The sequence below is a fragment of the Megalobrama amblycephala genome, linkage group LG13 (genome assembly GCF_018812025.1).
Source record: "Megalobrama amblycephala isolate DHTTF-2021 linkage group LG13, ASM1881202v1, whole genome shotgun sequence".
Classification (NCBI taxonomy): Eukaryota; Metazoa; Chordata; class Actinopteri; order Cypriniformes; family Xenocyprididae; genus Megalobrama; species Megalobrama amblycephala.
Genome location: NC_063056.1, coordinates 18,335,703 through 18,360,057, shown reverse-complemented (window position 1 = coordinate 18,360,057; position 24,355 = coordinate 18,335,703). Strand labels below are relative to the sequence as shown.

The 24,355-nt window shown below is 39.2% G+C and overlaps 3 protein-coding genes across 5 annotated transcripts; all 3 read left to right on the top strand.

Annotated features, from left to right (window-relative positions):
* The first annotated feature begins 36 nt into the window (after nucleotides 1–36).
* On the top strand, nucleotides 37–7,976 carry il11a (interleukin 11a). Of its 3 annotated transcripts, none has more exons than XM_048153860.1 (5): nucleotides 37–169; nucleotides 752–912; nucleotides 3,998–4,090; nucleotides 4,377–4,538; nucleotides 5,246–7,976. In XM_048153860.1, exons 1-5 carry the CDS (start codon nucleotides 163–165, stop codon nucleotides 5,417–5,419), a joined length of 597 nt encoding a protein of 198 aa, XP_048009817.1. In that variant the 5' UTR covers nucleotides 37–162; the 3' UTR covers nucleotides 5,420–7,976. The 3 variants fall into 3 exon arrangements, with proteins under 3 accessions (XP_048009817.1, XP_048009816.1, XP_048009815.1); XM_048153859.1 differs by lacking the exon at nucleotides 37–169 and adding an exon at nucleotides 529–665 and having other exon boundaries at nucleotides 4,001–4,090; XM_048153858.1 differs by lacking the exon at nucleotides 37–169 and adding an exon at nucleotides 529–665.
* A 429-nt stretch (nucleotides 7,977–8,405) lies between these two features.
* On the top strand, nucleotides 8,406–19,275 carry znf628 (zinc finger protein 628). Its single transcript, XM_048153855.1, has 7 exons — nucleotides 8,406–8,714; nucleotides 10,705–11,249; nucleotides 11,379–11,451; nucleotides 12,807–13,898; nucleotides 13,976–14,318; nucleotides 14,558–14,712; nucleotides 16,375–19,275. The coding sequence occupies exons 2-7, from the start codon at nucleotides 10,873–10,875 to the stop codon at nucleotides 18,631–18,633; spliced, it is 4,299 nt and encodes a 1,432-aa protein (XP_048009812.1). The 5' UTR covers nucleotides 8,406–8,714; nucleotides 10,705–10,872; the 3' UTR covers nucleotides 18,634–19,275.
* A 303-nt stretch (nucleotides 19,276–19,578) lies between these two features.
* nat14 (N-acetyltransferase 14 (GCN5-related, putative)) lies at nucleotides 19,579–23,856 on the top strand. The gene is made up of 3 exons (XM_048153857.1): nucleotides 19,579–19,748; nucleotides 20,186–20,271; nucleotides 21,823–23,856. Exons 2-3 carry the CDS (start codon nucleotides 20,191–20,193, stop codon nucleotides 22,591–22,593), a joined length of 852 nt encoding a protein of 283 aa, XP_048009814.1. The 5' UTR covers nucleotides 19,579–19,748; nucleotides 20,186–20,190; the 3' UTR covers nucleotides 22,594–23,856.
* Nucleotides 23,857–24,355: the final 499 nt, after the last annotated feature.

Here is a 24,355-nt window from a genome sequence, read left to right as displayed (position 1 = left end):
GTTCGCGCGGATACTGAGAGAGAGAGACGAACTTTGGAGCACGTGACAACATCTGGAGCTTCATTTATTTATTCATTTTATACTTTTGTTTATTTATTTATTTATTTTTCTGAGTATTTATTTGCAACATATCTGCCTTATAAACCAAGGACCTGGACAAATATGAAATGTAAGTGTCAAATTGTTTATATATTCGCTCTGTTTTTCCTTTTTTCTTTTTTTTTTATTAATCACCTAATTTGCTGTTGCGATTGACACTTGTTGCTTTAACTCATCTAATCGCTTTTTGTTATTAAAACGCTCTCTGTCGCCTAGTATGTAACTTGTCAGCATCCCTAAGGACTTATTGAACTGTCAAGCCTTTAAATGTGATTTATAAATGCGGGACTTTTGGATGGAAACCTGTTCGGGGTGTTAGTGATAATGGGTAAAGTTAGTTTGACAGGATAATGGCTTGGGGCGCTCGCGGTTAGTTCATTAGAGAAGCATTTATCATGTCGACAGTAATAATAGATCAAGTGTTACTAGCTCAGGGCGTACTGCAGCTTCAGCGGACCTCTTCTTCTTCTAAGTGTGATGCAACCTTCTCCCAAAAAGATGAAAGAAGTGTCCTCTGGCTGAGAATATTGACATGCTTTTTGAACGTGTGGAAACACGGTCCCGTTGTAAGAGTGGCACGGGCTTCTGGGACGTATTGGAGTGTGCATGTATTGTTTGTAGCCGTGCATCAATGATTTGCTCTCCTCCGCAGTGCTGGGTGACTCCTCCTCATCGCTGCTCCTCTCGCTGCTGTTGGCTCAACTGCATCTGTTAGCATCTGCCTTCCCTGCCCACCCCCGGCGGATCCAACCCGACTTTGACAAGCTGACCAATCAGACCAGACACCTTCTGAAGCTGACTCAGGATCTACTGGTGAGTTGATCTGCTGTGACACCAGGAGAGGAAGCTCACACTGTACTCAGAGATGCTGATGATGATCAGATCTTGATCTCCAGCCTCTGAACAGCTGGGCTATAATAATGCTCCTTGCAAAGATTTGTGGACAGGAATTGGCTTATCTCTCATGCTTTCGCTCACACACACAAACATACGCACACACCCGTCGATCGGCTTTTCATTCAGCTGGCTTATATTAGAGCTGAGATAGTAGATTGCGGTAGCTTTGAGTCCATGTGGGAGCAGATAAGGCTCATTACTGTAGCCTCTATCTGACTAAAAAAAAAAAACAGATCCCTGGATTCAGGCCCAGCAGCAGGGCCGACATCCCAGACTCCATCAAAGCTTGCAATGTAACTTTCGTAAACTTTCAACCTAATGAGCCTGAACCTACGGGATGGGGGGTAAACATGATCTGCAAGGCTCAGAACGAGCCTTGTGCTCGTAGCCAGCGCTCAGACCATCCGAGAGCGAAATGCTGTGGGCTTTAATTGGGTTTTTGTGGTTGCTATGTGATGGAGATCTGTACTTTGAGGGTCTTGAACCCACATTGCCCCCCTCACCTCTCCGAGGCCTCCCTTTCCTACCTTGGAAACATAAACAGATCCTTGTTCCCATGGTTACTTGGAGGTCCTGTTTACCAGCATGAGAGAAGCACGTGGCACAGAAAGGTGAAAAGTACAGTGCTGCCTTCTATGTAGTTCCACTGTAAATGAAAATGTTAACAGATGTACAGCTTAATGGCGTAGTGTGAGGCTTGGTCATTTGTTAGGATACGATTACTGATCCTTGGGATTGCTATTATAAGGGATAGTTCACCCAAAAATGAAAATTCAGTCATTTACTCACCCTCATGTTGCCTGTATGACTTACTTTCTTCTGTGGAACACACAAATAAGATATTTAGATTTTTTTTTTTGCCCATACAGTACAATGGAAGTACATGGGTCCAGTGTTGTCCGATGACTTTTATTCTAAGCGCATTGTTATCGTTAACAAAAAACTATTAAAAACATTTTTGTTAATTGAAATAAAATATAAAATTTAGATGAAAAACTTAAATAAGTTTAAGTTGAAGTACTAAAATTACTAACTGAAATGAAGGACATAACAATGAAAGCTTTTTCAAAATGTCATTCTTCAAAATATCTTGTTTTGTGTGTGTTTTGCACTGAAGAAAGGAAGTCATACCGTTTTGGAATGACACGAGAGAGTATAAATGATGACAGAATTACATTTCTACCCCCTTAAGATGTGTTTTTGCTGTTCTGTTGACCCAGCATGGTCTTTGATTCGGGTTTACATTGAGATTATGTGTAAAGCTAACTCAAACCATTACTCATCTCGAACAAGAAAAGATTTTCCTTTCAGCACAGAGAATCACCTGTCTAAATCTGAATCCATCACTTAATCACATGCCACCTCCTCCAGCTCTTTGCTTCAATTAGACACAATAATGGTTGGTTGCGAGTGTGTGTGTGTGCGTGTTGTATATAAGGGTGTTTTGCGTCTGCCGCCTTGTGTATGTGCACCAGATGTTACAGCAGAGAACTCTATCAAAGACCCCACTGGTGACAAAAGGGCCCGACACACTTTGAAAAACATTTTGTTAGTTTTTCAATGACATGAAGCATTTATTTTGGTTTCTTTTCTTCTTGCATGGAGTTCCACTTTACAGGGGTCAAGCCTAGGAAAGAAAAATAGAATGGGAGTCGACGGAAAGTCCCCACAAGAAAGCTATAAAACTCTGTGTGCGTGTATGTACAGAATGTGTTACTGTTACTTGTGTGAGGTGGTGAGAGTGTGTATACATGCGATGTTTGTATGACCGTGTGTGCGTGCCGGTGAGAGTGTGCATGTTGTAAATAGTTGTGGTCTGTGTAGGTGTGGGGCTGCTTGTTTAGCTTTCGGTCTCCACAGCAAAGTGTCCTGATAAAAATCACTCCGATTTATCACATTCCCGTATTTGCATTCAGGAAGACAGGAGGAGGGAGGGCACAAGAATCAGTCGAGTGAGGTCATGATCCAAACGGAGAGGGTGGGGGGAGAAGGGGACAGGCGACCGAGGAGATAAAGAGATCAGAGAGCGCTCTGGATGAGAGACGCACAACAAGTGCTCATGTGTGTGATGATAGTCCCACTAAGATGGACTCTGAGGTAAAGGATGGATGTGTCATCGTTGGGCTGATACTACGAGCCTACGTAGAGAAAATAGAGCTGAGGGAGCACACAAACAACAACAAATCAAGGAAAAAACACATCATTCCAAACAGTGCGAGAGTGGCGACGGAAAGCTGGCTTGAGCACGCTATTGTTTTCGTCACGTTGACTTCTGATTGGTCGGCGATGTTGTTTTCCTCCTCTGTTGGGGTTTCAAAAACGCAAAGGACGCATTACACCTGTCATTTTATCAGCGCTCATTAGCCCTCACAAACAACCCTTCGGATGACTTGTAAACAGTCTCTGCTTTATTCACGTGGCGGCCACATTAGGAGCCGTGGATATTGTAACGCACTGTCTAAACACCGGCGAGAGCAAGTTAGGGTCACTCTTTGCCCCTTATGATACCTTACAAACACCTGAGTTTGTTTCTGTCTCCCTCTAGTGCCAGGTGAGGGCAGTGCAGCCAGGCAAAGACCGGCCCATACGTCATGGCACCTTTTTTTAGTCCTGACCCTGGAGTTTCCCTGCAGCCCAGTGTTGTCTATTCCACTTTAAACTCCTTAGTCATTGCTTATGTTGTTATTCTTCCTCTAGAAAACATCCTGTGGCTTCAGGTCACGAACTTTTATTGTCTAGGTTCAGAAGTTAAAGCTCGGGGAACTCTGGGTGACTGCTGTTCCCTGTAATTCTGTGGTGGTTCTGCTAGTGGATGCCAGTTGTTTCATTTCTGGCACAACTGTTACTCTTGTGTTTTGATTGTTGAGTTCAAAGTTGGGGATCTAGAACTTAGGTGTGACCAGAGGAAAGTGCCATGATCTTTCCATTCAGAATATGTGTGCAATATGTAGTTTTTAACTTTCTATTGATGCCCGTTCTGTCTTTTTTCCTTTCTTTTCAGAAGGACCCGGTGTTTGGTGCGGAGATTGATCACCACAGGTTCAAGTCTCTTCCAGCGATCAGCAGCAGAGTCAGTGATCTCACCTCTTTGGAGGTGTGTATGAGAACAAACAGGCCCTTTATCAGTACAGAGTCATGCCAAGCAAGGGGGTCCCACCTGGTCAATTCGTAATTGCAGGGCCCAGGACCACTTAAAGCATGGGTCGCACCAGTTGCGGCACCCTAAGAATGGCTCTTTATCTGTAAATCTGTCTGTCTACTGGTACAATGTAGTTCTTTAGTATTTTTTATTATGGTTTGCCATGACATTATCTTGTTGTTTTGTTCTGAATTCTCTTACTAATGTTCTTTTTGGCTTTTTCTCATTTTCTCTCTTGCAGTTCAAGCCTACTCTTTCTCAGCTCCATGCAGACTTAAAGTCCTTCGAGCACCATTTTGAGTGGCTGAACAAAATAACACGCAAGCAGCACCAAAGCTCAGTACCAAAGTTGACGGACATGATCTCACACATTAAGATCCTCATAAACTCCTTACAGCGTCAGGTACATGCTCAGACACGCATCTCTCAAATCTCAATCTCAAATGATACAACTGTTACATGATTGGCCTATTTATTTTTTATAAAACCTATAAATTGTAGACATATGCAATATAAATATAAAATATAATATTAATTCAAAGGTTTGGGGTCAGTAAGTTTTTAAAAAAATGTATATGTATATTTTATTCAGGATGCATTAAACTAATCAAAAGTGACAGTAAAAACATTTATAATGTTACAAAAGGTAGACCATTCTATTTATCGTAGAATTCAAAAAGGAAAATTGTTTTCCTTGATTTCCACAAAAATATTAAGCAGCACAACTGTTTTCAACATTCATAATAATGAGAAATGTTTCTTGAGCACCAAATCAACATATTAGAATGATTTCTGAAGGATCATGTGATGCTGGAGTAATGGCTGCTGAAAATTCAGCTTTGCAATCACAGCAATAAATTATATTTTAAAATATAATATAACAGAAAACTGTCATTTTAATTTATAATAATATTTCACAATATTACTGTTTTACTGTATTTTTTATCAAATAAATGCAGCCTTGGTAAGCGTAAGAGACTCAGAAACATTAAAAAATCTTATAGGCCCAAACTTTTGATTTATTATATTATATTATATTATATTATATTATATTATATTATATTATATTATATTATATTATATTATATTATATTTTATTTTACATTTCAGATGACCAGAGCGGAGGCACCCCGGATCCCCGTTCCCTCTCCCTCACTCCCACCTACTCCTGCTTTTCACTGGGAGGTGGTTCAGTCCTCTCAGGAACTCCTGCAGCAGTTCAGGCTCTTCTGTGATTGGGCCTCACGAGTGTTCCTTACCCTTAAATCTAGATTACCAGCATGAGGAACCTCAAAATTATCAAGAAAAAAAAAAAAAAAACATCGGCGGTGAACTGTCTCCTTTACAATATAGCAAAAATGGCCAGGACTCGATCATTATTACAGTCCAGGGATGGACTGGCCATAGGGAGCAACAGAACGTTTCTCAGTGGGCTGGGTCGACTATCGAAAATACTTTCGATGTTGTCAGACCGGCCCATCTGAGTGAAAGGAGGAAGGTTGAAAATTTCGACTTATTCTCTCCTACCCATTCACAACCTACTCTTGTTCAGTCTCATTCCAACTGTAAGCAGAAATCGCAGGGGGGTCGGGGTGGTCAGGACCTATACCCCATCTGAGGGTTGTCCCCCCCCCCCAAAAAAATATTATTAAAAACCACGCTGTGTATTGTAAATAATATAATTATATATACTTAAAATAATTGCGCAAGTTGTAAAACAATACAAATGAAAAAAAAAAAAAAGCGTTTTAAGTTTAGAGACATTTCGAGTCCCCCTTCCCTTACCTCACAGTGCTTTGGTCTAAGTCAGGTGGAGGAAAACAAAGTTCTTCAGTAGTTGTGGAACTCCAGTAAGTAGCCTGTCAAGGCCATTTTATTCACTTTAAACATTGGATGAAGTGATTATATTCTCTTTAATACAGATGATGCTGAGACAATTAGTCATGACAAAAAAATGATGATAACCGATCTATTTTTCCACGAGTCCGCTATATTAGCGATTACAACGTTACCTGGTTTGGTAGCTTGTTTAATACTGTAGCTTGTTGGATAGTAAGTCACCCACTACAACTAACATGGCAATAAGCCTATGTGTGACCTGATATTATGCTAATATTGTAGATCCTGTGGGCTTGCTGCAGTTGAATATCTAAGTAAGAGACGTTCTCTGTCCCAGACAAAACCTAAAATACTATGTGGAGGATGCAAGATAATTTAATAATTATAATATGACCGCATGGCGAACCTATAAACCTGACTCGTATTTAAACAACTATTACACATATCCTTACAAGCACAATTTTGGATGTATTATTTGCGAGAAATTTTGTTTATTGTCCCCCCAACTATTAGATGAAATTTACCTCCATGATTCCAACCACCATTGCTGTTTGCTTCCAAACCAAAAATAAGCATGAAAGTGAATCTGTGCCTAACACAATTCAGCATTTTCAGTCATGCATAATTGTTAATATTGCATATGGAACCAGGAAGACAATGTTTTCTATCAGCTGAAATGTAGTGCCAAAGAATTATGACCTCTCAAAAATGAGGCCACATTAAATCATCTGACACCGTATTGGACAAAAGTGATATGAATCATGTGAGAAAGATTTAAACATCCCCCATTGCTCTGTGTGATATTGTAGTAGGCGATTGTGGTGGGTTGTGATGGGCCGTGTACGTCCCAGACCCATTATTTTAGTCCCAGTCCATCCCTGTCGCAGTCTGAAGCCTGATCAGTGAAGGAGTCCGATCTGAAAATAACAGTGCACTCCAGTCGACATCCTGCTTCTGACGCTCCATGTAACCTTAAACCTTCCTTCGCATTTTCTTTTTTATACAATTCATTTTTCAGAACTATTTGTTATTTATGTATTTATTTATTTATTGACTAGTTATTTATTTGATATTTATTTGATTTCTTGATACACGTCAACATTGTCAACATTCTTTAATTTGCAAGTCAAGAAGTAAAATGTACTCTTTTTTTTTATTTTCCTTTACTTTTCAGCTTCTATACCACACACACACACACATACGCATACACACACAAACACGTGACAGCTTCATTTTTGTCTTTTATTAAACTGATTGTATTTTTATACAATTTAATTTCCTCTTACTGTTACCTAGGTTACAATTCTCTGCCACTAGATGTAGCAAAATTTTGGGAGTATAATGTATATCAGTGCTGATTGAGAGGACTAGCACTGACCTGAACTTTGCTTGTCTTTCTTTTCTGTTGTTGTCTTTATTTTTTGCACAGCATATTGGGGTTTATATTGTTTTTTTGTTTTGTTTTTATTTTATTTTTTTAATTATTGGTTCTGTGATTCAGGAACATGTTTTGATAAACTTTATTTCAAGCAAAAAGACAACCTAAGCCTTAAAATACTATGTATTGTGATACTTTGGTACTGTAAAGCTGTACATACATGTTCCCGAATGTAAACTGGTATATACAATGCGTGTATACGTATAATATTGTTTTCTATAATATAAGTCCAGTGCTCTATCAATGTGTTGCAATATTAACATTATTTTTCCCTTCCCTCCCACTTTTTTTAAATTTTGTTACAGTATTTACTATTTATTGATATTATTATTATTAATTATAATTGTTATTATGTTCAAATAATTTATTTTCGCTAATCAGAAGCAAGACTTCTGTCGTGTTTTGTACTTTTATACTACTCGCCACCAAACATCTCTATTTAGGTCTGTTTCTGTGTCTACATAGACTGAAAGTTGCTACATGTATGTGCACTAAATATGCAAAAACTGGCTGTGTTCCATTGTGTGCCTTGTAAGAGAGACAATAAAGGACTTTTACATTTTAGAAACGTGTTTGTTATTGTCCATTGTCTAAAAGGGAAGGCTATGTAATTATGAATGCTAAGATTAAAAATTGGGAATATACCTTTAAAACATAACTATTCTTTACTTTTGAGTAGGCCTAAACATTTTTTTACTGTAAAAGGTGTAACGACACTGAGCAAGCGATGACGTATGGGCTAAACTACATTACCCACAAACCCTTGCGCAAAGCCAAACCAGCACATAACAAGAAAATCCTTTGTTTATAATCAAGAATTGAGACTTATTTAGGGAGCGAGATTTGTATAACAACCTAACGGGTGGATTTCCGGTGGATTTTAAACAAAACTGCGGTCGGTGTACGCATATTTTAATCAAAAGTTCGTCACAATCTGTTTTTGACCAATGAGACGAACCAACAGGGAACCAGAGCGAACCAATAGCAGACGACTTTACTGAGAGGCGGTCACAGACTGGCGACTGCTGGTTAGTTTGTGCTCTAGATTATTGTTAAGGTTGTGTGGACTAGCACTGCGGACTTCGGCCTTATAACATTACATCAAAAACGGCCATTTCACAGCAATGGACCAGGGGAATAACATATGCATGGAATAATATACTTATTCCGATAAATATTGCGACGCTTGAGGAACGAAGACAAGACTGAGATGGATTCGATAAGGCCGGATCGAGATAGCACAAATAAATCAACAAACAGCCGATAAAACGATCCACTATTGTTTTGTATAGAAACTAAGGGGTGAGTGCGCTTTGGCCACTTAAAGCCTTTTATCTTCATTTTGTGTTTAGTTTTTTTCCCCATTTCCCTGGGACAAGAAGGCAGGAACACACAGATAGATAGCGGGTGAGGGAGGGGGAGTAAAGCAGGAGGAGGAGGAACTTAAAGGAGAAGGTGTATCAATTCTCAGATGGTCTGAGATACATTGATGATCAGAATTACTCCTGGAAAATAATTATTGTCAATATAACATGCAGTCTTGTCTGTTTGGTTAGTTTTAGTTTTTGCTTTAATGACACTCCAGAGTTTTGTTGCATGATTTGAGAATGATCCAAGGAGCATCAATAGAAGAACATCTTGACCGTCTGTGCAAATCAACAGTGTCACACATTTACTTGATTAGTGACCTAGATATAGGGAAGAATCTTAAATATATTAATTTTGCATTATACATTTTTTTAAAAACGTTTATTTCAAGGTTCACATTACATTTAAATCCCAGTTATTGTGTATTCTCAGACATATGGACTCTACTATATATTTTTATTTACAATATGTCAGTATTCTCAGCTGTTTTTGCTTCATCATCCAGATTTTGCACTCAGAATCAGAACAGATGTGTTGACACATTACAGTCCTAAAATTATTAATCAAAAGTAAACCAAAATTTTACATTTAAAATATATTAATATAACCACAGACTGTTTTAATGATTTGCTGTGATGTGTTCAGATGACCAATAGGTTTGTCTTAAAGGGTTAGTTCACCCAAAAATGAAATTTCTGTCATTAATTACTCACCCTCATGTCGTTCCTCACCCGTAAGACCTTCGTTCATCTTCAGAACACAAATTAAGATATTTTTCATAAAATCCGATGGCTCAGTGAGGCCTCCATTGACAGCAAGTTAACTTAGACTTTAAAATGCCCAATAAGGTACTAAAAATATATTTAAAACAGTTCATGTGAGTACAGTGGTTCAACCTTAATGTTATGAAGCGACAAAAATACTTTTTGTGCACCAAAAAAAAAAAAAAATAGCAACTTTATTCAACAATAGCTAGCACTTGACACTGAACTAAACACTGCTTCATGAAGCTTCAAAGCTTTATGAATCTTTTGTTTTGAGTCATTGGTTTGGAGCGCATATCAAACTGCCAAAGTCATGTGAACCATTGAAATTTCAAAACACTTATGACGCAACGAAGCCTCGTTTACTGAAATCACATGACTTTGTCAGTTTGATACGCGCCCTGAACCACTGATTCAAAACAAAAGATTCGTAAAGCTTCAAAGCCTTATGAAGCAGTGTTTTGAAATCGGCCATCACTAGATATTGTTGATAAGTCGTTAATTTGTCTTTTTGGTGCACAAAAAGTATTCTCGTCGCTTCATAACATTAAGGTTGAACCACTGTAGTCACATGAACTGTTTTAAATATGTCTTTAGTAGCTTTCTGGGCATCTGAAAGTCAACTTGTTAACTTGCTGTCAATGCAGGCCTCACTGAGCCATCAGATTTTATCAAAAATATCTTAATTTGTGCTCCGAAGATGAACGAAGGCCTTACGGGTGTAGAACAATATGAGGGTGAGTAATTAATGACAGAATTTTCATTTTTGGGGAACTAACCCTTTAATAGTTTGAGTGTTTCTTGAGTGTCTCTTGAATTTCACTTGCTTCATGTCCATGTCAGGACATGGACAAAACACATTCTGCATAGCACCATGTTTATCCTCCTCATTATAAGTGTAGTCTGGGTCATATTTTCTTTTACCTTTCATAGTTGTATTCATATTTTTTTGAGTATGAGGAAATTTAAGCTGACATCTTGGTTTGCTTCCACCGAGAGCTAAAATGCCTTTAACAAAACATATGAGAAACATTTTCATGTGAGGATCTGATATGCTTATTTATTTTGTAATCCTTTACACTCATGATTATATTTGTAGTTGCATTTTATTGTTTGAGTTTTTTTGATAAATCTATTTCTATGTATTTAAATGTGTACAGCTCTATCAACAAAGGAGAAGACGACAGAAGACTTTCTGCCTCAGAAAATATTCCCAGGCTGAAATCTGAGAGAACTGGCCCAAACTCCATCAAATGCAAGCAATGGCTGCCATAATTAGAGCAAAACTGCAGAACTGAGATCCCTTCACTACAGCCCAACTTTTTCTGATGGCCAACACTGTTGCTACTCTGGTGGTCCAAACCGAACTCTTACCCTCTCAAACATCCTCCTCCCTCTCTCCCTTTCCTTCCCTCCTCCCCTCCACAGAGGATGGAGAGGAGGATGGAGAGAGGGGAGAAGAAGGGGGTAAAGGTTCAGTAACAGTCGTGCTCACAGGTGACATGGTGACATCATCATCGCCCCCCGTTGCAGCAGTGGCTCAAAACCCAGAGCATCCATTCCAGTGTTTGGACTGCGGGAAGAGTTTTAAGTGGTCATCCAGACTGGCACATCATCAGAGAAGCCATAACAATGAGAGGCCATATCGCTGTAACATTTGCCCTAAGGCCTTCAAAGGCTCATCTGCCCTACTATACCACCAGAGGTGAGAGGTCAACTGATATTAGATATGGGTTCACATGCCAGGTCACAAAACCATGATTCTGTTCTGACTACTCTTTTTGTTTTATTATATGCTGTTACTTCATAAAATTGGTTTGTATGTTATGTTAAGGTCTCATTCTGGAGAGAAGCCCTATAAGTGTGATGACTGTGGTAAAGCATTCAAACGCTCTTCTCTTCTACAGGTGAGCCAGTCTCATGCAGTCTCACCATATATATCTGTATGGTCCAGATTCTGACTTCAGTTAAGCTTCGTATGAGTTCCACCTCAAAATAAAAAGGAGTCAATTATCAATTTATTAATTAAAATAAAAGTTAATAGATAAATCATGGGCGTAGAATACACTGGGAACTTAAATTCTTACCCAAAACAAGGCGATGTGAACAGTATTGAGCACTAAACACTCTCATGTAATGTATGTTTTATTTATGTTTAAGTGTGTTTTTGAAGCCATCTCAGGGTATTTTTAGAACAATATGTCTGTGCTAATTGACATAGTCTTTATTACAGTATAGAAACTATAAAATACATTTTCTACCTTATTCTGTGATTTAAAAATTACTTTTTTTTAAACATTGTATTAAATCCATGATGACATGTTGTCATTAGGACAATACAGAAACAAATATAATATACTATACACATTATTGGTTATTGCTCAGCAGTGTGTTTGATTTATTAGCCAATTAAAAGCAAGAGATAAGAAAAAATAAAGTTCAGGAAAAAAAAATGGTATTACTCTTGACATCTCTGTCCCCTTCAATTCTGAAATTATGTCTATGCCTCTGAGATGGATACATTTTTATATTTGACAAATAAGTAGGTGTATTTGAATTTTTTTTTTTTTTTAAATGAGTCAGTGGTCCAGTGGTGAACTGTACAATTGTATTTTTTAGCTTGATTGCCATATGGGTAGAAAAGAATCTCAAAAACAATGTATCATGAATGTATATTTTATAAAAAATTGCATTCAGTTTTCAGCATCATTAATCCAGTCTTCAGTGTCACATGAATCCTTCAGAAATCATACTAATATGCTGATTTGTTGCTCAATAATATTATTAATAATGTTAAAAACAGTTGAGAAACACTTTTTCAGGGTTCTGATGATGAATAGCAAGTTCACAAGAACAGCTTTTATTTGCAATATAATTTTTTGTAACAATTTAAAAGTCTTTACAGTCACTTTTAAACAATTTAATGTGTCCTTGCAGATTAAAGGCATTCATTTCTTATTATATAAAAAAAAAAAAAATGACTGACCCCAAACTTCTGAACATTAAGAATTTTTATATAATAAATTGATCATTTATTTCATTATTATGTTTTAAGTGGCATTCCTAGTCTTCTGATGGCTGGATATTATCATGTTCATCCTTACTGTAGATTTAACCATTTATTGTGAGAATTTCTGAATGTATTTGGTCTTAAAAGTGACTTTTCTTCAAATGTAAAAATTGTAGCAACTTTTACTTACTGTCATACTATACATTTACTATACTAACATTTACTTACTATCACCATGGTTTATGTATCCAGATTCACCGCAGTGTGCATACAGGTCTTCGCACTTTCCAGTGCTCCTACTGCCCTTTGACCTTCAAATGGAGCTCACACTACCAGTATCACCTCCGCCAGCACACTGGTGAATGTCCGTACCCGTGTGACAGCTGCTCCAAAGCCTTCAAGAACTCCAGCAGCCTGCGTCGCCATAAGAATGTACACCTGGGCTTCAAGCCCTACGTCTGTGACGTCTGCAATAAAGCCTTCAGTCAGTCCACTAACCTGCGGCAGCATATGCGCGTACACACGGGAGAACGTCCCTATCTCTGTGGGGATTGTGGACGCAGCTTCACGCATTCATCCAACTTGGCGTTGCATCGCATCTCTCACGTAGAAGGAAAGGGGAAGAGTGCTGGGAAGGCCGGAGGAGCCTGTTCAGAGTCAGCAACTCAAGAGATGGAGGTGGTGCTGACAGAGGATTTGAACACTGTTGGGATGAGCATTTCTGAAATGGTGGGCCTCGTGGGTGGACAGGAGGGAGGAGTCGGACAGGTGTTCCTGTCCCATAATACGCCCTCGCCTGCTACCTCAGGCACAGCCAATCAGAACATTCTGCCACAGCTGACACTCACATCCACTTCTTCCTCTGTCACAGGCACAGAGCATATCCATATGAGCAAGACCGACACAGGTGCTAGTGTTTTGCTGTTTAGCTGTGGCAGCTGTAATGAGACATTTTCAACACAGAGTCACCTTGAGGCACATCAGACTCTACACCTAGATAGCCTTGGTCCAGCGGGCGGTGGAGAGGTTGTTACAGAAAATAGCGCAGAGGCTGAGGGAGGTGGGGTGTCACTGGTGGGGGCTACACCATTGTTGGCAGACTTTGAAGAGGTTGTTGAAACCACCGCAGTTGCAGATAGCGGTCAGGCGGCAGAGTTACTTGGCCTGGATGCGGTTAGAAATGAGTCAGGGCAGGCACAGTATGATCTACTTCAGACCTTCACTGCGTCTGTGAATCAGATGTCCACTGACACCAGTGTGCCAACTGCCCAAGCTACAACAGAATGTGCCTACTGTGGGAAGAGTTTCAAGACCAGCAGTGGACTGACCAGACATGTGGCTCAGGTGAGAACGAAGAACCTCTTGTGAATAGAGCCTTTTAAGAAACAACCTCCATTTCTCACTATCTCTTTCTTTTAAAGGCCCATCCTCTCGCTCTGTCAGAGTCGCGTTCTCAGTTCAACTGCTCGGCATGTGACCGCTCCTTTCCTCTGCTCTCCTCTCTGCTCAACCACCAGCACTCCCACACTCCTGAGCAGAGGCTGCTTGCTGAGGCAGAAGCGGAAGCAGAGATTGTCTGTCCCTCTCTCTCACTGCCCCTGCCCTCCTTGAAAAGAGAGGGAGAAGATGGAGAGAGAGAGATCCATGTCAGTCTAATTGCTGTCACTGAGGAGGGAGAGAGACGAGCTGTGAAGCCATCTGCCAAAGCATCAGGGAAGGGAAGCAAGAGAGGTGGAGGTAGCAAGACATCTGCCACAAATAACGGTAAGAGCGCTGCAGTGGATGTAAAACCATTTGTTTGGTTTATATTCAAAACCTGGCTACTCTGACTGTGAGGTTTATTTATTCTCATTTATTAAACATTTATGCTATTTGTTCTTGAGCTTTTGATATATGAAAACCTTAAATCTTTGTATTATAAACACCCATTTAGTACATGAGACGTTGTCACGCACAGAGTGATATTTATCTCATGACTGTACTTCTGTTTTTATTCCCTATAGAGAGGCCCTATCGCTGCTCTGAATGTGGGAAGTCATTTAAAGGTTCATCAGGACTTAGGTACCACATGAGAGATCACACTGGGGAGAGACCGTATCGATGCACAGAGTGTGGCAAGAGCTTCAAAAGGTCCTCACTGCTCTCCATACACCAAAGGGTAAACACAGCAGCTTTTCAGATTGATGTTTTGATTTGTTTCTGTGTAAGAGCAATGCTAAAAAGCATATTATGAAATCAATGCTTTGATGCCACATTCATTACATTTAAATATTTTTAAAATAAATTTCATGGAACACAAATGTAAATGTTTTGATGTACTTCTCATTTTTTTCCTGTGCATTTAGAATTCATATAATCAATTATTAATTATATCAAATTTCAAAGTCACCATGAAAGTATCATTACACTCTTTGAAGTTTGTGTGAGTAATAGAAATAAAATAATATAATAAATTAATATGATAAAAAATTGTCAATAGCAAAAAAAACAAAAAAAAAAAAACATCCTTGGCATACACCCTAGTTTTCATTGGCACCAACCATTTGAGTTAAATCTTTTACATCACAATCATTTGATGTGGTTAAAAAAGGCCTGAATGGTTCATTTATGGGCTGATCCAATTCAGTTCAGCTCAGACACAAATATTTGGTTTCAGCAGTTAGCAGCCCACTAAAAGAAAGTGTACTAGTGACTTCAATTTCGTTTTGTATCTCTTAAGCTATATAACATGAGTCATAAAACGTGATTTATTATTCACTTATTATGCTTTTATGGTGCATTTGTGTTCTTTTTGAAGTTTAAAAGTTCCACTGAAATTTAAAGGGTTAGTTCACCCAAAAATGAAAATTATGTCATTAATTACTCACCCTCATGTCGTCCCACACCAGTAAGACATTCGTTCTTCTTTGGAACACAAATTAAGATATTTTTGATGAAATCCGATGGCTCAGTGAGGCCTCTATTGCCAGCAAGATAATTAACACTTTCAGATACCCAGAAAACTACTAAAAACATATTTAAAACAGTTCATGTGAGTACAATGGTTCTACCTTAATATTATAAAGCGATGAGAATAACTACTTTTTGTGCGCCAAAAAAACAAACAAAATAACGACTTTTCAACAATATCTGGTGAAGGGCGATTTCAAAACACTGCTTCGAAGCTTTATGAATCTTTTGTTTCAAATCAGAGGATCGCAGCACCAAAGTCACATGATTTCAGTAAACGAGGCTTCATTACATGTGTTTCGTAATTTCAATAGTTCACGTGACTTTGGCAGTTTGATACATGATCCGAACCACTGATTCAAAACAAAAGATTCATAAAGCTTCGAAGCAGTGTTTTGAAATCGGCCATCACTAGATATTGTTGATAAGTCGTTATTTTGTTTTTTTGGATCACAAAAAGTATTCTCGTCGCTTCATAACATTAACATTAAGATTGAACCACTGTAGTCACATGAACTGTTTTAAATATGTCTTTAGTAGCTTTCTGGGCATTGAAAGTGTTAATTTTCTTATTGGCAATGGAGGCCTCACTGAGCCAACGGATTTTATCAAAAATATCTTAATTTGTGTTCTGAAGATGAACAAAGGTCTTACTAATGTAGAACGACATGAGGGCGAGTAATTATTGACATAATTTTCATTTTTGGGTGAACTAAACCTTTAAGTGCATGGCAATTGACCAGTGTTCCTTTACTCATGAATAATTTTAATTTTGGGTGAAGTATTTCTTCAACTTTGTTCATGTTTTCTAAATCAGCTAAAACCAAGATAAATACTAAAACATCTTGAAAATTGTTCTCAACCCATCTAGGTTCACACAGGTGTGCGGGCTTTTCAGTGCCCCTACTGTCCACTGACCTTTAAGTGGAGCTCACACTACCAGTACCATCTTCGCCAGCACACCGGTGAGAGGCCATATGTGTGTCAGGAATGTGGCAAGTCTTTCAAGAACACCAGCTGTCTCCGTCGCCACAGTCAGCTCCATTCTGGCCTACGTCCACACGCTTGCTCTGTGTGCGGTAAGGCTTTCTCTCAGACCTCCAACCTCAAGCAGCACGAACGGACACACTCTGGAGAAAGGCCCTTTCAGTGCTCCCAGTGCCACAAGAGCTTCACCCACTCATCCAATCTGCAGCTGCACCTACGCACACACTCCTCACGCAAGGACTTCAAGTGCCAACACTGCGGAAAAGAGTTTGTCATGCTCTCCTACCTGCAGAGGCACTTGAGAACTCACAGTTCTGGGGGTGCAGTAGCATGTACAAAGGAAGCAGGAAAGCTGGCTAAAGGTAGTGGGGCTTCAGAGACAGCAACGATAAATTTAAACTTGAATGTACCTGGAGGGCTTACCTCATTGTTTCCTAGTGACGGCAATTCCACGTTGATTCTTTCACCCCCAAATCTCGACATACCTCCAAACACATCACAGAATTATTTTATGATCCAGACAACTTCAGGGCTGCAGCTGATCCCACTCTCCAATCCCACTCCAACACAGCAAGCTCCTCCTCCACCACCCCCTCCACCCCCACCACCTCCACAGACACAGAATTTCCTGCTGCTTCAGTGCCAGTCCAACAATGGTAACCAGCCTAGTCTGATCCTGGTCCCCACAGCATCCAATACAAACACTCTTCCCACCCCTTCAGAACCACAGACTCTCCCCTTAATGCAGACCATTCAGGCAATGCCCCAAGTTCTTGCGGCACCCCAAACTCAAATTCAGCAATTTCAACCAGTTCAGACACAGCAGAGATTTATTTTGACCAATAATAATGCTCCCCTCATCACTGCCCAGCCTCAAAGCACATCGACGATTGCTCGTCCTATTTTAGGAAGCCTTGGTCGTAGCAGGAAAGGTGGAACTAGACGTGGACGGAAGCCCAAAGCTGCTACCCCAAAATCCCCTCCTACTGTTCAGACCACACCAATCAAGCAACCATTAATGTTGTCAGCTGCAACTTCCTCATCTACTACGACATCCAGTGCCACTTCTGCTGCTTCTGTAAAGACAGAGTTCCCGCAGCTTAATTCTAACAATCCACTGGCTGTGTCGCCTGTCAGCACTAGCCAAGTACCCGAAAGTCCTTCTGTCCCTGCAGTTAGCATTATGTCGGTGACGCAAAACTCTACACTAACAAATAGTTCCACTGTGTTGAGTGGTGATCCTGAGAGTGTTCCAGTCGAGGCGAAAGCTGTTGAAGAAATTCCAAGGGAGCGTTTTGTTCTGTGCCTAAAGAAAGAAATGGAGAATGGAGATCAGGGAGATGGGATGGAGGTGAAGGTGGAGATGGAGGGAGGGAATGATGCAGGGCAGTCTTATGTCTTGCAGATCGAAGGTGAGGGCCAGGAAGAAGAGGGAGGGAATAGTGAGGGAAGAGAGAAGTCATATGTACTCCGGTTTCAGACAGAGGGAGAATGTGAGGGAGATGCAGGAAAAGAGAAGACTGAAATGGTCTCTCTTAACTTACTCCAAGAGTGGACCGGACAGAGTGAAGGGCATGGTACTGCAAATACTGAGGGAAATGTTGAAGTAGAGAAGTCATTTGTGCTTCATTTCCAAACAGAATCTCCAGGTGAGGAGAACATTCAACCAGGCTCAGGCTTCATTGGAGGCCCAGGTGAGGATCTCGACCTTTCTTGCCACCCGGGTCAAGCTTTGGTGCCTCTGGAAGGGCAGGATGTGGTGTTTGAGCTTGGTGACGAGACAAAAATTGATGAAAGCACAGGGCCAGGTGACAGTGTTCAAATGATTGCACTGATAGAAGATGAGGACAACGGTTCTGGGGCAAGGGGCAGTTTTAAAGGTGCTGTTGGGGCAAACTCTGGACAAATGGAGGGAATCTTCCAGTTAGAAGGAGGTGAAGGCATTGTTATAATTGAAGTTAGCACCAGCAGTTTGAGAGAGGGTGGAATAGAGGCAGCAGATGTAGGACATAGGTTAGTGGAAGGAACTGAGGAAAAGCAAAATAATGATGCACAAGGGGTACGAGAGGAAGTAATGGAAGATGAGTCAAAAGTTGCTGAGGCTGAGAGCATATCATCAGAAATGGGACTGATTGGAATTTAGGACTGAGTATGGAGTAAATTTAACTAGCTTTAACACAATTCACACCTCATGACAGTTTCACATGCAAAACTACCAGTGGCACGTGTTTACCAGATATCCAAACTGCTTTAATTTCAATGGTTCTGTCATTCTAAAGTGTTGATTTTGAACTGTGATTAATGGTTTTAAAGATTAAGAAGCTGATGACCATGTTGTAGCTGTAGGACCGATAAAGGACCTGTGTTGAATCTTACATAAATCATTTGAGACTTGTTTGTTGCACACATAGACATCCTTAGAACACCACAGTGTCTTCTTCCTAAGCTGTTGTCCCCCCCCTAAGACTGCACTTTGTGGGGATAAAGCACATTGCGGTTGTTCACCTGGCCCCTACGGGGAGCTGTTTCACAAACCACAATCATCGAATCCAGCCCAGCCAAAAACAATGGTTTCTAAATGAAGAAAATCCCTGGTGTTCTTCTACATTCAGGGTGCACTGAAAAGAGAATTTATAAACTAATATGAAATATGAACTATATTCAGCTATGCTGTCATGTTGACAGTGACTGTACAAAGTGAACTTTTGTAAATATGTCTACTCTGTTTTCATTCTTAATATTGGTACTAGATGGCAATTACCAATAAAAATAGGTATGAATGTCAGTATTTGTGTTTGCTGTTTTACTAATTTCTCAGAGTTTAGAAATATATTCAGATTAATTCATATGCAGATAAACTGGGTTAGGTTTCATGGATACATTTAATAATTCCATTTTGATATTGCATAAAATTATTCGTTTACAGACTAAGATAAGATGCCAAATTAGACTCTTGTTTTTTTTGTTGTTTTTGTTTTTTTTTTAATTTAGATTTAACGGGCACATATGTATAACGCCACAAGTAAAATCCATACAGTGCGCATGCGCTTTGGCGTCGAAATGTTAAACGGCTACGTGCGTATCCACACTACGTAGTTTGCGCAGGGTCGTATTCCCGGATGAGGATTGGTTGAAATTACATTCCATGCGGGAAGACAACGCTGAATCCATAAGTCCCTCAAACACTGCAAGTAACATCGACTACAGAGGAGGGTATTGCCTTGCTTTTAAAGCAGTTCCTGCGTTTCTGAATATTAGGTAAGTAGGTCACGCATGCTCTATATGTGATAGCCCTATAGAATTGAGCTATAAAGAAGGCGGCGTTTACCATATAAGGGTTTAAAAAGTGTCATGAGGTTTGACGGAGCAAGCTAACGGTACAGCATGCTACTTTAAACCTGTTAAATGCTTCTTGAACAGTTGCACAGCCTGACAGATATAAACAAGCCATACGTTGTTTGTTTTGGTATATTTTTATTATTTTTCATAAATGTTTGAGATGTAATTGCCCATGAGGCAGTCATACATAAACCTCAAGTCCTTATTTGCATTTATTCCTAAAAGAATTTCCTTTTTCTTGCATTTAAATTGTCTGAAATAAAATGAAAATATAGAGTGAATTCAGATTTCCCTATTTTAATGTTTAACATGAGGGATGATTTTTTTTTTTTTTTTTTTTTGATAATGTCTCTCAGGTAAGATGGTTAGGTTGGATCTTTGTGATGTGGTCCTGAGGAGGATGCAGGAGAAGGACATTGAAGCTGTAAAGGCTCTCATCAAGGTGCGATTCAACATTATATCCCTCATTGGCGGATTTTTCTTCTTCTTTTTCATTGTCTTCATTTTGTCCTTTCTCACATTTTTTAGTGCCTCATATTTATATCTGACAGCTCATCTTAGGCCAAATGAGATTTTCATTGATAAGAATATCTTCATTTAGCAATATATAAGAACTACACAGATAGAAATTAACAGGAGATACACCACTGAGGGGTGATTTATGTTATTTCTCTGCACCAGTGTGAGGTACATTATATAAGTCAACATTGAATAAGTTTGTTGGATATTTGCACTATCAATGCATTGACTTGTATTTTTGTTGTTGTTAACTGGAGAGAAACACATTTTCATTATTTTATATACTTTGAAAGATTAAAGCCTCTTTTTTTTTTTTTTTACATACTTTATATGCTTATTCAGCTTTAATGAAATATTCACTGTCGAGCACCATGCTCTAAAGTTTATAATAAAGCAAGAAACTAAAAATTGATTTTGGAAGTGACTGTAACTGTGACGTTTAAAAGACTTTTTAAAGCAATAAACATGATTCATTGTTTTTAATATGTACGATAATATCTGGACTTTTGAAGAGATACTTTCTATTGTTAAAGGGTTAGTTCACTCAAAAATGAAAATTCTGTCATTAATTACTCACCTTCGTGTCTTTCTACACCCGTAAGACCTTCGTTCATCTTCGGAGCACAAATTAAGATATTTTTGATAAAATCCGATGGCTCAGTGAGGCCTGCATTGCTAGCAAGATCATTAACACTTTCAGAAGCCCAGAAAGCTACTAAAGACATATTTAAAACAGTTCATGTGACCACAGTGGTTTGACCTTAATGTTATGAAGCAACGAGAATACTTTTTTTTGTGTGCAAAAAAAACAAAATAACAACAATATCTAGTGATGGCCGATTTCAAAACACTGCTTCATGAAGCTTCAAAGCTGGTTTGGAATGCCAAAGTCACGTGATTTCAGTAAACGAGGCTTTGTTATATCACAAGTGTTTCGAAATTTCAATAGTTCACGTGAATTTGGCAGTTTGATACACGCCCCGAACCACTGAGTCGAAACAAAAGATTCGTAAAGCTTCGAAGCTTCATGAAGCAGTGTTTTGAAATCACCATCACTAGATATTGTTGAATAAAGTCGTTAATTTGTCTTTTTGGCGCACAAAAAGTATTCTCGTTGCTTCATAACATTAAGGTCAAACCACTGTAGTCACATGAACTGTTTTAAATATGTTTTTAGTAGCTTTCTGGGTGTTTGAAAGAGTAAATTATATTGCTGTCATTGTAGGCCTCACAGAACCGTCAGATTTTATCAAAAATATCTTAATTTGTGTTTCGAAGATGAACGAAGGTCTTACGGGTGTGGAACGACATGAGGATGAGTAATAAATGACAGAATTTTCATTTTTAGGTGAACTAACCCTTTAAAAATAATGTTTTGTGTTTTGCTGAAGTTATATGATGAAACAAGTGAACAAATGATTGTGTCGCAATTCTCAAATCGCTCTTTCTCATCTAATTCTATCTCTGTTTGCAGGAAGGATGTGAGGGAACGGAGAACCGCCTGATTCTTCACCTTCTGACCCGTCCGCTCGCTCTCCTCATGCTGGCCACCCTGTCCTCCATCCTCCGCTGTGTGCTGCACTCTTTTATCATGGCCTTGGTCATTCCAGTCTTCCTTCTCATCATCTACCTCAAGCTCACCATCCCACGATCGGTGGGCATCTTGGGCTCCAGCAGGCCGTATTGGGACTACGTAGGCAGCAGTTACCACGCAGACACCGAGCCAGATCTACCCAATCCTCTCTCGAACCGAGCCAAACTGATCACCAACCAGGAGAAATCCAGACGCCGCAAAAAAGCCAAAGAAAAAGAGAAGGAGAAGACAAACGAGAGAGAGCAAGTGGATGAGGATGAGCTGAAGGAGAGGGCGAGGGTTGCTGGAGAGGTGTGGGTTGCCGATTCTGACGGGGATATTATGGGATGTGTGGCTAGAGACGGTTGGAGTCGGGACGGTGTTTGTAGGATCTGCAGGCTAGTGGTCCAGTCTTGGTACCGCAGAGAGGGGCTGGGCAGATTGCTGGTGCAGGGCCTGGAGTCCAAATCAAAGCAAAATGGCATACGGCGGGTCTATGCCCACGTGCCGTTCCCTTCCAGGGTGGGAGAAGCTTTCTTCAGGAGGCTGGGCTATCGTCTGCAGGGCGAGACTGCAGGGACTGAGGGAGAGGAGGAGGATGAGGATTATGAAGAGCCACAGAAGGGTTGGCTGGGGTTCCCTTTAACTAAAGTGTTTGTTAAGGATCTATAAGTGTCACTGAAACACAAACTAAAGGCTTTAAACATAATTAACGGAATATTCTGGGTTCAATTCAAGTTAAGCTCAATCAACCTGTGGTGTAATGTTAATAGCAACCACAAAAAATAATTTTGGCTTTGGAGGATTTGAAGGTAAAAATGTGAAGCTAATAATTTTCTTAAAACAATTGAATTATTCTGTAAAAAATGTGTATAATGTGAGCTGTAAGGTTGTTTAAATAATCATTTTTACAGTTTTGAATGGTTTATGCATGGAGTTGTGTTTTCATGGCGATGAAGCTGTAAAGTTGAATATAACTATACAGAAAAGGTTAGTAAGCTATTGTTTTCCACGCTAAAATCATGTTAACATGCATGTTGTTTACATCTTATACTATTGAAACAGTGGGTATTTTACTATTAACTGAGTATTTTACTATATTTTACAATTGGCCAAATTCACTTCTATTGTATGTGCCTCACTGTAACCCAAATTTTTGCTTTTTTTAAAGTCATGAAACAAGTTTTGACATCTTTTCTTCTTCTGTATTGTGACATACATCCAAGTGTAGCAGATTATCGAAAAATAAAAAATGTTCTTAGTTAGTTCTTAGTAAATAGAGTTGGTTGAATAGTTCACAATAAGATCAATAACATGCATTTAGAAATAGATTTAGTTTTAATGGCAACTTTAAGGCCATTTTGACTTTTGACATTCTGTCTTTTTTTTTTTTTTGCGTAATCGTTGTGTGTGCTTAACTTGTCTTGAACCTGAAATGTATAAATGGATCTGTTCGTTTGTTTCTCCCAGTGAATCACTGACACTAGCAACCTCTCTGGCTTTGCCATCATATGTATTATTTTATATAAATCATTTATATTGTTGTGTAAGAGAATTATAACTGAACATTACAGAATCATCTCTGGGTTTCAAAGCATGAGCCATGAAGGTGTCAGTATCAGGCTGAAAGGACAATCAGTCTTCTTGTTGTTTATAGCATGGACTGCTTTTGAAGAGAATTTTTTGGAGGCTTTTTTAAGTGGACAAATATAGTGACTTACATGTGTTTTCCTTATTTATTCACCTTATTTATTATACTGTATTTATAAGTGAATTTGAGTTTTTTTTTCCTTTGTGAAAACATTTTGTTTACCTTGACTGTTGATGAAAAATCTCTGAATTTTTTAAAGGTATGAATAAAAGTTTTGTCCCAGAGGTGTTTCATGCTATTAAATTCTGCTCTTTTAATTAAACATGAAGTGTAAAACCTTTTAATGTGTTTCTACCAGGCATGGTTATCTATTTTTCTGCCTCACCGATCTTTCTGTACCAAAATACCTGTGGTTTAGCTGCACTGAAATGCTCTGATAAATTTCACCCGAAGCAAACCAAGGCACATTATTATACAAACTCATTGCAAATTGAGTTCAATCTCTCATATCCAGCCCGATTGTTTTAAATTTGCTGCAAAACACATTGCACATACAGTTAATTCCTGCATGCTGCTCTAAATGTGTGTGTGGGTGGATACAGTTTAGTGACGCTGAGTGTATTGAAACTAAGAGCTGCTCATGCCGTGTGGTTAGCTTAAAACACCAGCTATACCTTAACCACTCACACTACTACCCAACAACACCTAAGGCTGTCATTCACCACCGGATGTTTATACAGTTCACTGTGTGGTTGGCTTGATGCTCACCTGCAACAGAAAGCTGCACTGTCACGTTTAAGGCTTTTGTTGCTAACTTACCTAAACCTATGTGACTATTGTTTA